The following is a 16,069-nucleotide window of genomic DNA, read 5'->3' on the forward strand; positions in this document are numbered from 1 at the left end:
TACATCTGCCGGCAGAGCATCGCTAGATTTGACTAATAGAAAATTCTGTTGTTTTGTTCATCGTTTGTATAATTGCTGCAACATCAAATGCTTGTTCCAAAAACAGCGGTGCCACCAAAGCCTTCATGCTCGTTGACTTCATCACATTCTCCGACTCAAATACTTTGTTCTATATTAGCCTCACACTGCATGCTTTGTTCTCTCCTCCCATCAAATCAATTCCTTCACAGCTGCTTTCCCTCCCTCCCTCCCTCCGTCTCTTCCATGGCCGGCTTCTCCTTCGACGTCAGCCGCAGTTCCCACTCCCGGGGTCGCTCTGCCCTCCGTGACCACCATCCGACGCCTTCCTACGCCCGCAGCCCCGCGCCGCGCCGCAGATCCCCCTACCGCGACGACGTGTCATGGCAGACTTCGGCGTCGTGGCAGTTCGAGCCGAGCAGGTGGCGCGAATTGAGCGGGTTCGGCGCCGCCCTCAGCCCGTGGACTCCGGCCGACGACACCCCCGGCAGCAACCACAGCCGCACCATCTTCCGCCGGTCGGCCAACGATTACTACGTTTCGCGGGCCGCGGATCCTCGGTCCCATGGTCCGTCGGGGCAAGCCAGGAGGCTGGAACTCCGCAGCTATGTCTCGACCACGAACTATGATCGTTCTGTCGAGCTCAGTAAGGCCAATAATTCATCTGTTTTGGTGGCCAAAGGGCCATGGAATCCAGCTGAAAGCAACTCCTTCGATAGCCAAGATGAATTTAGCCTGTTTGGTTACAGTGCACCGACGACAGCAGCTGCTCGGCATAACCGAGTCTCTTTCAATATCGATCATTCATCGAATCATCAGACACATCATGATGTATCGTTCTCGCATGATAGGGAAGAACACCGTAGGCATGATATGAGCGACGACAGCAGAGAGAGCGATGACGATGGTGATGATGAGGAAGCAGTACAGGCGAGTCGGCCGGTCGGCCTCTTCAGCTTGTTCAAGTACTCGAACGCACTGGACCTGTTTCTCATCTTCTTGGGTTGCGTTGGATCATTGATCGGTGGTGGATCACTTCCCTGGTACTCTTACATGTTCGGAGATGTCGTCAACAAGATGGCCTCTGAGTCCGGAAGTCACATGATAAAGGAGGTCGAGAGGGTACGCAGTTGCGGCTTATAATACCATACAGAGCTCTTTAGCTCAAATATATCGTTGATCTGATGCTGTTCTTCCTTGTGTTTAGATATCTGTTTACATGGCTGCGCTTGCGGCGATAGTGGTCATCGGATCATATATGGGTAAGAAGTGGAAATCGACAGATGAGAAGACGGATGTCAGTAAGAGCGACGGTGATCCGTAATACTGATTTCAGGTAATTTGATGTCTGGCTGCAGAGATCACCTGCTGGCGAATGGTGGGTGAAAGATCGGCGCAGAGGATTCGACGAGAGTACCTGCGAGCTGCGCTGAGGCAGGATATCGGGTTCTTCGACACCGAGATGAGCACCGGGGATGTGATGCTTGGCATATCCAGTGACGTTGCACTGATCCAGGAAGTGATGGGGGAGAAGGTATTGCGGCTAAAATAGACACTCTCAGCTTGTTGGTGAAGACAAGCTCCGATATTGCTGACATAATTGATGTGGACGTAGGTGGCACATTTTGTCCACCACATCTTCACATTCATCTGCGGCTACATGGTGGGCTTCCTCGAGGCATGGAAGGTGGCTTTGGTGGTCTTCTCCGTCACACCAGTGATGATGTTCTGTGGCATCGCTTACAAAGCCATCTACGGCGGCCTCGCCGCAGCAGAAGAGGTAAAAGACAGTACTATCATTGCTTCTATTGGCATCCACAGTGAGAGTTGGATCTTTGCGATGGCTGCCAGGCTTCCTACAGAAGAGCCGGTGATGTAGCTCAGCAAGCAATCACCTCGATCCGGACCGTGCTGTCGTTCGTGATGGAGGACGAGATGGCGGCCAAGTACGAGGAGGGGCTCCAGAAGTCTGCACCGATCGGAGTGAAGACAGGGTTTGCGAAGGGTGCGGGCATGGGCGTGATTTATCTGGTGACCTACTCCCAGTGGGCTCTGGCCTTCTGGTATGGGTCATTGCTTGTGGCCAAGGGGGAGATCACCGGAGGAGCTGCCATCGCTTGCTTCTTCGCTGTCAATGTAGGTGGAAGGTACTCGTTCTACCGCTCTCTGCGTACGTTCTTGATCGTGTTCAATCTGAATCGTATCTTCCTGAAAGCAAATACTTTGTTGCAGGGGATTAGCTCTGTCGCTGTCGTACTACGCGCAGTTTGCACAGGGCACGGTGGCAGCGGGGCGGGTGTTCGAGGTCATCGATCGAACACCGGAGATCGACCCGTACAGCTCCGACGGGCGAGCGCTCGCGTCCGTGAGAGGTCGAGTCGAGTTCAGAGGCGTCGACTTCGCCTACCCTTCTCGGCCCGACACGATGATACTTCGCGATCTCGATCTCACGATCCCTGCGTCCAAGACTTTGGCGCTCGTGGGCGCCAGTGGCGGCGGCAAGTCCACCATTTTTGCCCTTATCGAGAGGTTCTACGATCCATGCCGAGGTAATGGCTCGCTCAACTTCATCCATCCACTTCACATTGCCAAGCTCAGAATCGTCATGACTTGTTGCTACCAGGATCAATCCGCTTGGATGGTCATGATCTAAGAACCCTAAGGATCCAATGGCTGAGGGAGCAGATTGCGCTGCTAGGACAGGAGCCCGTCCTCTTCTCCACTTCCATCCTCGAGAATGTGATGATGGGCAGAGAAGACGCGACCAGGAAAGAAGCCATTGCCGCCTGCGCCGCCGTAAACGCTGACACCTTCATTTCCGGCCTTCCTGAGGGCTATGACACGCAGGTGATGCTCCATTCTTTTGTAGCTCTGTAACAAATGAGAACAATCCAAAGCTTAATACTTTCCGTGATCTCGACACAATCGGCAGGTAGGTGAACGTGGGGCTCAGCTCTCAGGTGGGCAGAAGCAGAGGATTGCACTGGCCCGGGCCATGATAAGGAACCCTAGAATCCTCCTCCTCGACGAGCCCACGAGCGCCCTCGACCCGGAATCCGAGGCCACCGTCCAACGGGCCATCGACCGCTTCTCTGCCGGCCGGACCACCGTCGTCATCGCCCACCGCCTGGCCACGGTCCGGTCTGCGGACACCATCGTGGTCCTCGACTCCGGCTCCGTCGTGGAGTCGGGCCGCCACCACGACCTCATGGGTCGGGCCGGGCCTTACGCTGCCCTAGTAAAACTCGCCACCGACAACACGAGCATCAATGCATCCAAAGGTAGCATTGGACCAATCCGGCCCGGCCCATACAATACGGCCCAGCACAAAAGCTTCGACGTAGAGTCCGCCACCCTCGTCTCCACGCACAAGTGCGTGGAGTCCGTGAATGGAGTGGAGGAACAAATGGACACACAGAGGCCTACCAAGATTAGCACATCAGATATATGGGGTCTTCAGAGGCCAGAGGTCCCAGTCCTCCTGCTTGGGTTCATTCTGGGTATAACAGCGGGTGCCATTTTCTCCTTCTTCCCGTTGCTGCTAGGGGAAGCTCTCCAAGTCTACTTCCAACCCAACACCAGAAAGATGAAGAGAGAAGTGGGCTACCTCGCTGTCGCCATAGTGGGCCTCGGCGTCGGCTGCATCCTCACCATGACGGGTCAACACGGCCTTTGTGGTTGGGCAGGCACGCGGCTCACGATACGCGTCCGCAACCGCCTGTTCCGCTCCATCCTCCGGCAGGAGCCCGGGTGGTTCGACCTCGCCGAGAACTCGACTGGCGCGCTCATCTCGTGGCTGTCGGTCGACTGCGCCGCCTTCCGGTCGATGCTTGGCGACCGGCACTCCGTCCTCTTGATGGGACTCGGCTCGGTGGCCGCCGGGCTTGGCGCATCGTTCGCGCTCGACTGGAGACTGACGCTCGTGGCGATGGCCGTGGCGCCGTTCACCCTCGGCGCCAGCTACTTCAGCTTGCTCGTGAATCTCGGGCCGAGGTCGGACGACGGCGCCTACGCGGCGGCCAGCAGCGTCGCCGCCGGGGCGGTGTCCGGCGTGAGGACGATCGCGGCCTTCTCGGCCCAACAGCGGATCGTGTCAACGTTTGACCGCGTCTTATCGGAGCCCATGAACAAGTCCATGAACAGGGCACATCTCATGGGCCTCGGTCTTGGGCTTTCGCAGGGAGCCATGTACGGTGCGTACACCCTGATCCTATGGGCCGGAGCCCGCATGATGAAGTCGGGCTACTCCAGCTTCGGGGACGTGTGCAAGATATTTCTCATCCTGGTCCTGAGCTCCTTCTCCGTAGGCCAGCTCGCGGGACTTGCCCCGAACACCTCCCGTGCGCCGGCGGCCATCGACCGCGTCCTCCGCATCATCAAGCGCCGGCCGTCGATGATGGACACCGAAGGGCCGCTGAAGGGGCGGCGGGTCGAGGGGGGTAGGCTGATGGAGGTGGAGTTGCGGAGGGTGACGTTCTCGTACCCGTCGCGCCCCGGCGTGGCGGTTCTGAGGGAGTTCTCGATGAGGGTCAGGGCGGGGAGCACGGTGGCGTTGGTCGGGGACAGCGGGAGCGGCAAGTCGACGGTGGTGTGGCTGGTGCAGAGGTTCTACGACCCGGAGGCGGGGAGGGTGGTGGTGGGCGGCCTGGACGTGCGGGAGGCGGACGTGAAGTGGCTGAGGAAGGAGTGCGCGTTGGTGGGCCAGGAGCCGTGCTTGTTCGGCGGCAGCATAAGAGACAACATCAGGTTCGGCGACCAGAGCGCTTCTTGGGCGGAGATCGAGGAGGCGGCCGAGGCGGCCCATATCCATAAGTTCATCTCCGGACTCCCTCAAGGCTACGAAACCCAGGTAAGACGCCATCGCTGCAAGTAGACATTCCAAGATTCCTTTTGCTGCAATCTTCCTGGTTCTTTCTTCATGGTGGCACGACGCTGACGCAGGTAGGGGAGGGCGGGGTGCAGCTATCAGGCGGCCAGAAGCAGAGGATCGCGATCGCGCGCGCGATCCTGAAGAGATCAAGGATCCTGTTGCTGGACGAAGCAACCAGCGCGTTGGACGTGGAGTCCGAGAGGCAGGTGCAAGAGGCGCTGCGGAAGGCCTCGAAGCGGGCCACCACGATCATCATCGCCCACAGGCTGGCCGCCGTCCGGGACGCCGACCGGGTCGCCGTCGTTCGTGACGGGACCGTCGTGGAGTTCGGGAGCCACCGATCGCTGCTGGAGAACCACGTCGACGGGGTTTACGCCGCCATGGTCCGCCGCGAATCGGAGGCCCAGGCACTTGCTTTAAGTGAGGCGTAGAAGCTCCAGCGAGCCTGGCAAGTCTTCTTCTTCCTCTTCTGAAGAGTAGCCTTCTCCATGTGTTGTGGTGCAAGGTTGGCTGACGACCATGATCTACTTGTTAGCAGCGCATGAGCTGCCTTCCATGGGCCATTTGGCCATTGTCGGTCATGTAGCATGTAGTCGTGATGCTGTAAGAACATACTCCTATATCAGTCCAAGTCACTTTTATCTGTTTCACTCGACGATTTATATCTTGAAGAATAATACCTCTTTCAGAAAATAATACAGAAAACTAGAAGGAAAATAGTGAAAACTACAAGTTAACAAGCTGCATAAAGGACATAACACATCAGGAATTGACAAAGGTCATGACTAGGAATTCAACACAAGAACTGATACATTCATAAGAACATGTTCATTGTCTTCACAGGTAATTGGATTCGGTTAATCATAATTGTTAACCATACATAATATATTTGCATCTATGCAACAACCATTAATGGTTATATATTTTGAACTAGACAGGAACAATGAAAATAAATAAAGCAGGTTCAAAAGCATCTCCCAAGACATTCACAGCCCTAGTCAGAATAATGATAAACTCAAGTCCAAAAGCAAACAACATACTGATTAACGCAAACAATTCTGGTCCTCCATATCCTTCATCGTTATTGGTTTCCAAGAGACGGTAAATGACATGCAAGGAAAATAACCAATTGTTCTCCAAACAAGGAGATATACATATAAGCAGAACAGCAGGAGAAAGAGTGCCATCTTTGGGATGCTTGTTTTTCTCCCTATTTACAGAGCACCTGTGGCTAAGGCCCAAGTCCCTCAGTAAAGACTGCCCTCCATGGGCAGCTCATCAAAGCTCCATAAGTTCACATCAGCCAGATCACCCTGAGCTAATTCACCACCAAATAGGGAGTCGATTGACAAATCAGAGCTTCCCTCAAGGTACGGAAACTGCATGAAGTTCGCGTATGGGTCGAAAGCAGATAAGTCTTCAGATAGATCGACCGGAGTGGTCTCTTCTTCTGAGACTTGCACTCCACAATTGTCTTTCAAGTTCTTCAGAGACAACAATCCATTGTCAGCAGTGGGAACTTGAACTGACAACAATCCAAAGTCTGGATCACCACAAGAGTTACTTCCCTCATCGGAATGAAACTCCATACCTTCACCAGGTGCAGATGGTTCTTTTGTTGGCAAGGTATTCAAATAGACAGGCTTAGCCAACTCCTCTTCCAAGTGGCTCATAGTAGAATAGAGATCACAACACTGATCATTCTGATGGTTGGACTGCTTAAATTCACACTTTTCTGACGGATTTGGCACATGTGTTCTTAGAGCAGTAGGTTTTGGGATGATCTTTTTGGAACCTGAGCTTGCTGCTCTGGGGAAGTTGACCTTGGCTTTTTTTCCACGAATCCTCCGAGCTTCGGCGTCATAGGCTCTTGCAGCCTCTTCAGCAGAGTTGAATGTCCCAAGCCAAACACGAACTCCTTTGTGGGGATCTCTAATTTCAGCTGCCCATTTGCCCCATGGACGTTGGCGGATTCCACGGAATTCATTCTTTCTCTTCCTTTTGGCTGACTGAGCTGCAGATCCACTAAAATCTCCTGATTTTAGAGTGGTTGAGCGCTCTGCAGTGCAAAGAGAATAAGAGATGAGGCTTATGTTATGTATTACTAAAATTAACCAACAAGATCATCCTGTTTTTAATATTCGATAACATCTACACAAAAAATAAGGTAATCCATATCACTTGCAAGCAATCTCTCATTGTTCTCCACACAGAAAAATTATTCACTCAACAGACAATCAGATTAATGAAGAAAAGTGACCATGATTGTGCAAAAACATCGGCCCTTAACAATCATTAGAATTTTCCTTTTCTTACCTTGTTAGATGTGAAAACCTAACACATTATGAGTTGCCTCTTTGTAAACATAAAGGTAGTTCCTGTTGATCCAAGCATCTTGTGGTGATATTCTAGGCAATTTTGGTTCTCAAATTCAAGATTACTTGAAGTGGATCTGAGTTCTATCTCGTATGCACAGTTGCGAACACTATAAATAAAAAATTGCAGTTGCCTGAAGAAAATAACTGCCTCTTTCTTCATGAAAGAAAACAGTAGCACTACAATAATCTAAGAAACACACAACTTTTTGAAGAGTAACATTCAGTTAGAGATTACAAGTCCTTTTACCATCGATCTGAAATCTGAAAGCAAGAACCTAGTTTTACATATCATTGTGTTTTTTTTACATATATGCCAATAAATTAGTGACATTATAATATTTCAAACAAAGTTCAAGGAACAGATCTTACTAGAACTAGTAATATTATACTGTCAAAGAAAAATCCAAAGTATAAACCCCAATTTTCATTCTTCTTATCTGCTCAAAAGAAAGAAAAACCTCAAATTAATGAGCATATTCTCAGTAATCAGTAATCCATACGAGAAGGAGAACCGATTTTTTTTTTTTAAGATGATTTTCCACAACAAAAGGCGAAAAATAATCTTTATGGCAAAGATGGCAATAATTCTCACAAGTTTCTTCTAATTACCTCGAGAGAAGCAGGGTTTCGACCCAAAACCGAAGCATTTTACACCGACCTCATCGATCTCCTCCTCGTCATCGAACTCGTCCTCCGACGACTCATCATCAAACTCCTGGAAATCGGCCTCGAAGTCGTCCTCGGCCTCCACCCTCCGCTGTTTCCCCCACCTCTTCCTCCCGCCCGGCCACGGATTCTCCGCCGTCACCCGCCGCGACGCTGCCGCCGGTATGAACTCGGAGATGATCGCTCCTCCACACATCTCTCGGTTTCTCCTCTTTTCTCTCCTCTCGCACAAGAACGAAGCAAAGCAAAAGAATGCCTTTTCTTGGACAGTTGCGGTGGCGGTTTTATATCAAACGGCAATTGGGATGGTGGGAAATATTGTAAATAACAATTATGTAAGAATATAAAAATAAAACAATAAATAAAACAAAAGGGAATTCGGATAAGCATGGAGAAGAGAAATGGTCCTTTGATGATTCGTCTCATGGGTGGGGCCCTGTATCTGCCCCAATTAGGGTCAAATCAGATTGGGCTGCGAACTTATTAGGTTAAATGATCTTAATCGTTTGTCGATGCTCAATGTTCAATGCTCATTTAAAACATGAGGAAGAGGAAGAAAATTGATCTCTTACTTATTCACATGATCTAAGTTTTGACTAAGGAAATCAAAACATATGGTCTATGGTTAGTCGTAAACAACAACTAAGTCTTTATTTTATATATATATATATATATATATATATATTATATTACTAACAGTGTTTTTTTACATCTCTCTCCCTCCCATTAATATTTTTTTAAAAAATCATAAATATTATATTTGAAAGTATATTAATATTATTTAAAATTTCAACTAATAGTAACAAAAATAGCTAATTTAGTTAAATTCAAGGAAATAAATATTAAAAATTAATTATTTAGGAGGGATGGATTTGTAATTTTGGCTTGCTATTGCGAAGCGACCTCGAACGCCGTCGCCACGGAGACGAAGACTGTGTTGGTCGTCAATGGCGGCCCGGGGCGGGACGCGTGGTGCAGCGTGTGGATTGACGCGAGCAACCACAAGCGACAAATGGGCGCTATGACTTCGGGGCGAACGTTGGAGAGCAGATGCATGCACCGAATCCGCGGTAACTCCAAGGCAAAAGGTGCAGGAGGAGGAAAGCGAAAGGCAAGGAGGTCGGCAGTGGGAGACGGCCGTGAGACAGCTCTGTTGACGTTGAACGAGTTGGGCTTAGGTGAAGTTCCACTACTGCTTCCTGTTCCTGTGGAGCACGATGATGCAATAAAGGATCATCGCCATTATTGAGGAGAGGACGAAGCTGGAATCAACCGAATGCTGATGTAGCTCATCGTTGGTGGTCAGATATTTTCTGGTCTCTCATCTCATCTGTATGTACTAACCTTGGAGGATTGTTGCAGACCTCACGACTCATGTGCAGAATTACCCTTTCCCCAAGCAAAGTTGCTATCTTAAACAGTCATCTCAAGGAACCAATTATTGTATTTTATTTTCAGAGCAGATATTTAGCTAAAGTTGTGCTTTGGAGAAGGAAGAGGAAGACGAGAGTCTCTTGGAAGCATCACACGTCATGATGACCTCTATCGCTCTGAGCTAAAGTTATTAAGAATTTTTTTTTTATATAAAATCAAATAAATTGGATAAATTATTAGGAGAGTTTCTTATTATCTCCTAAGAAATTTTATTTTAACTGAACTTCATTTCTATTGGTTAATAATCATTATCAGAATCCAATCATATCTATAATATATCTTAATTAAATAGGATCACATAATCTAATATATTTTATGGTATTAGCCAAAGCTTGAAATAAACTACAGAAACTAATGAAATGAACTTGAAGTTTTAGATGGTTTCTAAGTTTTCTATATGCTATTAAAGATAGAAATGAAACTACAACGATCAACTAATAAGGTGTAAAAAGATTGAGAAAAAAATAATTACAGACTAAAATAAATATAAAAAAAGAGGGAAGTAATATATTTTATATAAAATAAATATTTATGAAGACTAAATTAATGATAGACCAAAACCTTCATGCAATTAAATCAAAATAACATCAATGGAATGAATTCAAAAAATAAAGGAAATAATTGGGGCATTCCGAGAATTGAACTCGGGACCTCTCGCACCCTAAGCGAGAATCATACCACTAGACCAAATGCCCTCTTGTTATCAAGCTCCTAAAGGAATATTATTTATCCTATAAGAATCTTCTCATTTCAATCATGAAAGAAGATTCATAGTAATACGTTGCCATTATCTAAAAGTTTCTTCTTTGTGGGATGTGATGGAACAATTTATAGACCTTTGCATTTCCAAAATCTGGTCAAAGTAGCACAAAAGTTTAGGATTCCTAATGATATCTTGGTAGCTCCAAGAGAGAAAGAATAATTAAATATGTAGGCCTTTCCAGATCTCTAGAGAGAGAGAGGTCAGAGCCATCTTAAGGTGTAGATCCTACTGGGGGAGTCTTTTCTTCCATTGTAACTGTACCTTTACTACGAACTCTATGAACATACCAAAATCCACCAATCTTTTTCATCAACAAAGCCAAATAGGAAACACCAGAATAATTATCCTTTGTGAAGAATACAAGAAAGATATCACAGGTTCACAATGCGCCCAGTCATTTTTGGATCCTTTGGCTGCATTACTTTTCTGGTCTATAGAGAGAAGACATGGTCACTGTTTGGTCTGTACTAGAGCTGGTTGTTGCAAGGGAAGCAACCACAAGTTGAGTTGACAGGGAATCGAGAGCTGTGCTGACTCTTCATCTTCTGTGAATGCTCAGATGCTCTCTTTAGCTGTTGGGAGTGCTGTTGCTGTGCTGCGGCCTTCCATTCCTCAGCCCTCCTGTGAACGATTGCCATCCTTTTCATCAGCTTCTCTTCCAAGTTGGATCTCATCTTCTGTATCTTCACCTACAAACGCACCACATCCTGCCTGTTATTTTTATTGTATGGAAAGTGTACTGCAGTGAAACCAGATTATGGTTTTGGGACATAAACCTTCTATTTTGAAATATCATAAATCAATTAACAAAGAAAGTTTGTGAGTTGCGAGAATGGTTTCATCATTTTGCTCAAAGAAAAGGAATCATGGTGAAAAGAGAAAGTGAAGAACATGCACATATCACATCAATAGCTCGAGCCACTGAATCTTGAAGACCAAACGACCAAAGGCCTGGAGTTAACCAAGAGGAGCAGAAAAGATGCTCACATTGAAATGCCTTCACATGCATGCTAAAGAACAAATATTTGATTGACTTCCCGGAGTGACCACTCAAATCTTAAAGAAGGATAACAAAGAGTAGCCATTCAAACTCGATCATTTTTTTGAGAGGAAGATGACAGCAGTCTCATTGGAAACAGAGAGGAGTTCAGTAAGCACATGCAGGCTGGAGGGAACAGGAGACAATAAGAAAGAAGTGGAGAAAAGATGGTAACAGATGTAGGGGCTCGAGGAAATGTTGCAGCTGACATGCTTTGTGGCTCTTCAAACTATTCACAGCTACTACATGATGTGCAGCTAAAAGACACTGAGGGGGTGATAAAATAATACAGTGTTGAATGGAGGTAGACCAGACAGTATTGTACTTGCACTGTTCAATTTCCTGGAAGAGATAATAAACTATTTTCTTCTTCTTAATGCAGGAAATGGGAAACATTAAGATATTGTGAACTTTTGTCTTAAAGTGAAAAAACAAAGTACCAAATTGAACAGTAAAAAACAGCTGACTAAATTTAACAATAGGAAGTAACACAGTTCCTCAAAGTTTTTATGTAACATAAATCCCCTAAAATTGGGGACAAAAATACAACCAATGCAGAAGATGCTTATTTTTTGAGTTTGGACAATTTCTATATGGTATGCAAAGATCCGACAGAAATATTTAGTTAGATTATTATGTGAGTGTGTCACAAAGTTTTATTTTAGGAACAATTTTTCTCTTTTTTGTTTTGCAGTTCAGTGTGGACTATTCATAAATGCATAAGGTAGGATCAAATGCAGGATGGGCATCTGACTAGTGAGAGATAATAGAAAACCAAGTAACAGTTTAACATTACACATCAAGATTATTAGATAGACCCAGATCTTTTTGCAAGTGTCAAAACCTGTACTTGTAGGGATGGCTCCTCTTTCATGTTTTAAGGCATTATCATATGAGACAGTCTTCTATTCATAGAATCTTGAGATTACCATGATATATTTCAAAACCTGATTCTTGATTCTTAACCATAGATACCTACATAATCGGAAAGCATCTAATTTTAAAGCTATGAACATTACAAAAGTATGAGATTTGCTGTACGATACCTCCAACTTTCTGGACTGAGCTTCTGCTTTAGCATTCTGAAGGTTTAACCAAGCTTGAATTTTTGCTTCTTCTCTCTGATATCTGATGTGGTAAGAAAAGCAAGTTTAGCAGATAAAAGAGAAATTTCAACATATGTAGTACAAAAACCAAAATGTTCATTTGTGAGACACGATGTCGATGAATTTTCTTAAAAGTGATCAACCTGAGACAGCTTTTAGTCCTCTCTTCTTCTTCCCAGGCAGAAGCCCAAGATACTCCAATACTCGTCCTTCCGCTGCTTATTTCTAAGTGCCTCAAACTCCTTGATACCTCCTCTTCTTCCTCTTCCCTTGTGCTCCAATTTGATACGATTGGGTCGTATTGTGCACTAAGCTTTAGCTTGGCAAAGTGGCAGTCATTAAGCTCAGAAATATCGATGCATGTGTTACAAGGAACCAAAGCTCCAGATCTGTCAGCTGGAGTGTTGTGCCTTGCTGGTGAAGAGCTCTTAATTGGAGTATTGCATCTTGTTGCTGTTGAGCTCCCTAAAGGAGTCATCTCAGTGCCAATGTCTCTGCGCTGAACCTCGCATATTCCAGCAGCTGTCGTTGTATCTTCCATGGGTGGTCCAAAGCATGAGTTTCTGGAAACAAAATCTTCTTCAGATGGTTCTGAGTACCTAAAATTTGGGTAGACTTGATCTGCATTGTTTGTGAACTTATCTGCACCAAAGTTTTATACATGACTTTTATGTTTCTGTGCAGTGAAGAACCAAAAACACATAAACAGAGCCATAATTACTAAAAACTTGAACACTTTCAGAAGGTGGAACACTTGTTTGAATCTGAGGACAGTGTAAAAAGAGAAGTACTTAATATTTCATATAACAAGGTAAGTATTCGACCATTGGACAGTACTGATGAACATAAGAAGTGTAACAATGTGTGGATGATCAACAAACAACCAAGAAAGCTGAGAAAAAAAATTCAAAGACAGCTCTAAATGTTGAAAGAAATCATGCAGGTTTAAACAAGTGAGCCAGCCCTTGCATATACCAAAATAAATCTCTAATGTCAAGCACTCAGACACAAATAGATATCAAAATGAGAGTGAGAAAACTATATCTATGATTGGGAAGTCAGAGTTTGCTGATATCAACCTTTAAGGAGTACTTCTGAAGAGGCTCCACTGAAAGGTACAATTGGGTCCATGGACATAACTGGACCATCAAAACCTGGGATAGGGGAGCTTAGATCCTTTCTCTCAGCAAAACTCATCTGCTTCTCAGCAAAGGAGTCACCTTTCTGTGGAAGAATGCCGTGTTGCCTGGAAATTTTTGATGATGAGTCTGTTGGTTTTGTCACATGAGCAGGGGATTCATTGCAAGAGCTACTGATCAACCATTTCTCCGCATCATCCCACTTGGAAGGAATGTTCTTCCTGTAAAGGTGCCCAGGGCTGAAGCTGAAAACAGGCTTCCCAGGGGTTGAAGGAGTCTCCAGCCTTTTCTGCCCCATTAAGCTTAATCCTTCTCTCCTCCTCTGACTTGAGGCTTCGAGCAGCCCCCTGTTATCGCTGCTGCACTTTGTATTCATTGGAAATGCCTTGACGAAGTCTGATGTCTCCTTGAGGTTGAGCTTGCAGAGTGGATCAGGGAATGAGTCAACAAATGGGTTGCCCTTGTTGCTGAAGTAGGAGCTGGAGTCTAATGAATGCTGAACAAAATGAAGAAGGAATTAGCCAAATGCATTATAAGACTACGAGAGCACTAGAGTGAGGGAGAGAGGCCTTCACCCTTCCAATGGCTGGCAAAAGAGTAGAGGCTTGCAGATATGAAGGGGTCATGCTGTCCATGGGGGAGAAGCCAGTAGTGATAACCGACATGGAGCTTGAGGAACCTCTAGATTCCTCGCTTGCTTCCCTGAGCTGCATCATATGTTTACGGATGAAAGCTTTGCTCATTTACTACCTCCCTCCTCTTTTCAGTCTCCTCTTTACCCTGAGAAGAAGCTGTCAGACTTTGGCAGATAGAAACAAAATATCTGCTGGTGAATTGGGGGGCCTCGGTGGGTTGCTTTTCTTTGACTGTAACGACAGACGTGTTCTTCTTTTGGAAGGCATTGGAAAGCACCCTCAACTGAGAAACCGAAGAAGGTTGGCCTTCCCCATTTCATCTGCAGCATTCGAAGAAGGGAAGAAATGGGAGAAGAAGAAGAAGAAGGCAACTGTGCATTACGGTGTCACGAGAAGAGCGAGTAGTTTGAACCCTTGGGAAGCTTCTTCCTCGGTCCTGCGACATGGCTACAGGCTAAAGAGCTATGCTTCTTTTCATATTGTGTCCGCTGTGTCCTCTTGCTTGCTTGCTTCAAGGCCACTCACAGCATTGCTATGATCATTAAGCACGATTTAGTAGAACTAGTCAATTGACCTCTGCACTCATGCAGAGAATAGCAATTTAGTATTGAATCTAAAGCTCTATCTCTAATAAAAATTGGTTCTTGGCCCTCATTCGGCTGGCTTCTGTTTGAATTTTTCTTGGGAAACGTGGGAAGATGACAAAGTGGGGTGTGTGTGGGTCTATCAAGCGAAGCATCCTTCTGCCTCTTCATTCATGTCCATGGATTCAATGAAAAGCCCAAAGGTCTTCATGAGTGGGCTGGATGAATGATGAATTCCTTCCTTGAAGGCTGCTACTACTAGAAGAAGATGACAACCGACGACCCAACTCTTCTTTGCATTCATATGCTTTCAGTCGAAGCTTCCTGCAGTCATCTCTAGCATTGAAACAACACATAACAGCATCAACAGAAGAGATTGTTACAGATCCAAAAAGGGTTTTCACGACCATGAGAATCATCTTGGTGATGATCAAAAGAGACATATCGGCAACCACAGTGAGCCCTATGGGATCCAAGTTCTGCAAGAAATGAAAACTAGAGACAGGGGACAGAGCTCTCAGTTCACTTTGGTCCATCCATCATGAACAATCAGTGTTGTATAGCCAGCAAAGATAAATACTTCCTTCTTCTTCAGAAAATAAAGAGGACTAAACCTACACCTTTGCCTGTACCTGAAGATTTTGATTGGTACAAGTTAAAGAGATCATCTGTATCTCCCAATAAACTACAAGTGTGATGAAGAATCTCTTCCAGAGTCCTTGAATCCAGCTGAAGGAGACACACAGTGTAAACAACTCTACCTCATATGGGTGTGGCAATGTGGTCCAATAGCAGGGACATCTAAGAATCTCTGAATCATAGGTTACTCAGAACACTTTAGAAGGCCTCCTGTGAATCTGTAGATGAATCTGTTGTTTCTGACAGCAGCTCTGCTGCTATCATCTGCACTTGCTTTCAGATTAAGTAATAGACAAGTAGCAGTAATTCCTTGTATTCTTCACTTTTCTTCTCTATTAACCATCTGATTAGATTTGCATGCAAGTGATGGCTACCAACCTTCTCCACTTTCTTGTTGAAGATTATTGTCATTGTCAACAGTGGAAAGGCTTACCCTGTGAGTTGTGGCCTTTCATGATAGAGTAGAAAACATGCCTGTCCAACAATTATTTGCAAGTGAAAATTGAAAACATTTCATGAAAGGAGCAGATAAGAACAGGTAATCCATCTGCATCCACAAATCAATTAGCAGCCAACTATTCCCATGGCCTATGCTGTGAGGAGCATCAAATAAGATCAGACTCATGACATCAAAGTTCCCTATAGTTGCTTCAAGTTGAACAGAATAATTAAGCTGACATTTGAAACTTACCATTGGCTTGCAGCATATACTATTAACATGATAACTTTGGAGTGTCCTTGCAATTACCTGCTGCAACTCAGAGTATCCTTAAAACATGTTCCTTTCCGCTAAACTGT

General features: G+C 45.8%; 3 protein-coding genes and 1 non-coding gene across 5 annotated transcripts; 1 reads left to right on the forward strand and 3 right to left on the reverse strand.

Moving 5' to 3' along the window:
• Window positions 1-264: 264 nt before the first annotated feature.
• LOC135604815 (ABC transporter B family member 19-like) lies at window positions 265-5,538 on the forward strand. The gene is made up of 9 exons (XM_065094468.1): window positions 265-1,140; window positions 1,226-1,280; window positions 1,377-1,552; window positions 1,634-1,798; window positions 1,870-2,165; window positions 2,251-2,567; window positions 2,612-2,865; window positions 2,951-4,867; window positions 4,960-5,538. Exons 1-9 carry the CDS (start codon window positions 265-267, stop codon window positions 5,317-5,319), a joined length of 4,416 nt encoding a protein of 1,471 aa, XP_064950540.1. The 3' UTR covers window positions 5,320-5,538.
• A 374-nt stretch (window positions 5,539-5,912) lies between these two features.
• Window positions 5,913-8,188, reverse strand: LOC103976117 (ethylene-responsive transcription factor 1). Its single transcript, XM_009391309.3, has 2 exons — window positions 7,876-8,188; window positions 5,913-6,947 (listed from the first exon to the last, which is right to left on the reverse strand). The coding sequence occupies exons 1-2, from the start codon at window positions 8,126-8,128 to the stop codon at window positions 6,136-6,138; spliced, it is 1,065 nt and encodes a 354-aa protein (XP_009389584.2). The 5' UTR covers window positions 8,129-8,188; the 3' UTR covers window positions 5,913-6,135.
• A 1,801-nt stretch (window positions 8,189-9,989) lies between these two features.
• Window positions 9,990-10,061, reverse strand: TRNAP-AGG (transfer RNA proline (anticodon AGG)). The gene has a single exon. It is a non-coding gene; the product is annotated as a tRNA-Pro (tRNA).
• A 366-nt stretch (window positions 10,062-10,427) lies between these two features.
• LOC135605534 (uncharacterized) lies at window positions 10,428-14,919 on the reverse strand. 2 transcript variants are annotated; one of them, XM_065095734.1, is made up of 6 exons: window positions 14,431-14,919; window positions 13,989-14,193; window positions 13,354-13,909; window positions 12,418-12,916; window positions 12,215-12,296; window positions 10,428-10,818 (listed from the first exon to the last, which is right to left on the reverse strand). In XM_065095734.1, the coding sequence occupies exons 2-6, from the start codon at window positions 14,154-14,156 to the stop codon at window positions 10,597-10,599; spliced, it is 1,527 nt and encodes a 508-aa protein (XP_064951806.1). In that variant the 5' UTR covers window positions 14,157-14,193; window positions 14,431-14,919; the 3' UTR covers window positions 10,428-10,596. The 2 variants fall into 2 exon arrangements, with proteins under 2 accessions (XP_064951806.1, XP_064951805.1); XM_065095733.1 differs by having other exon boundaries at window positions 13,989-14,919.
• Between the last annotated feature and the right edge of the window lie 1,150 nt (window positions 14,920-16,069).

This window comes from Musa acuminata, chromosome BXJ2-2 (assembly GCF_036884655.1).
Source record: "Musa acuminata AAA Group cultivar baxijiao chromosome BXJ2-2, Cavendish_Baxijiao_AAA, whole genome shotgun sequence".
Lineage (NCBI taxonomy): Eukaryota > Viridiplantae > Streptophyta > Magnoliopsida > Zingiberales > Musaceae > Musa > Musa acuminata.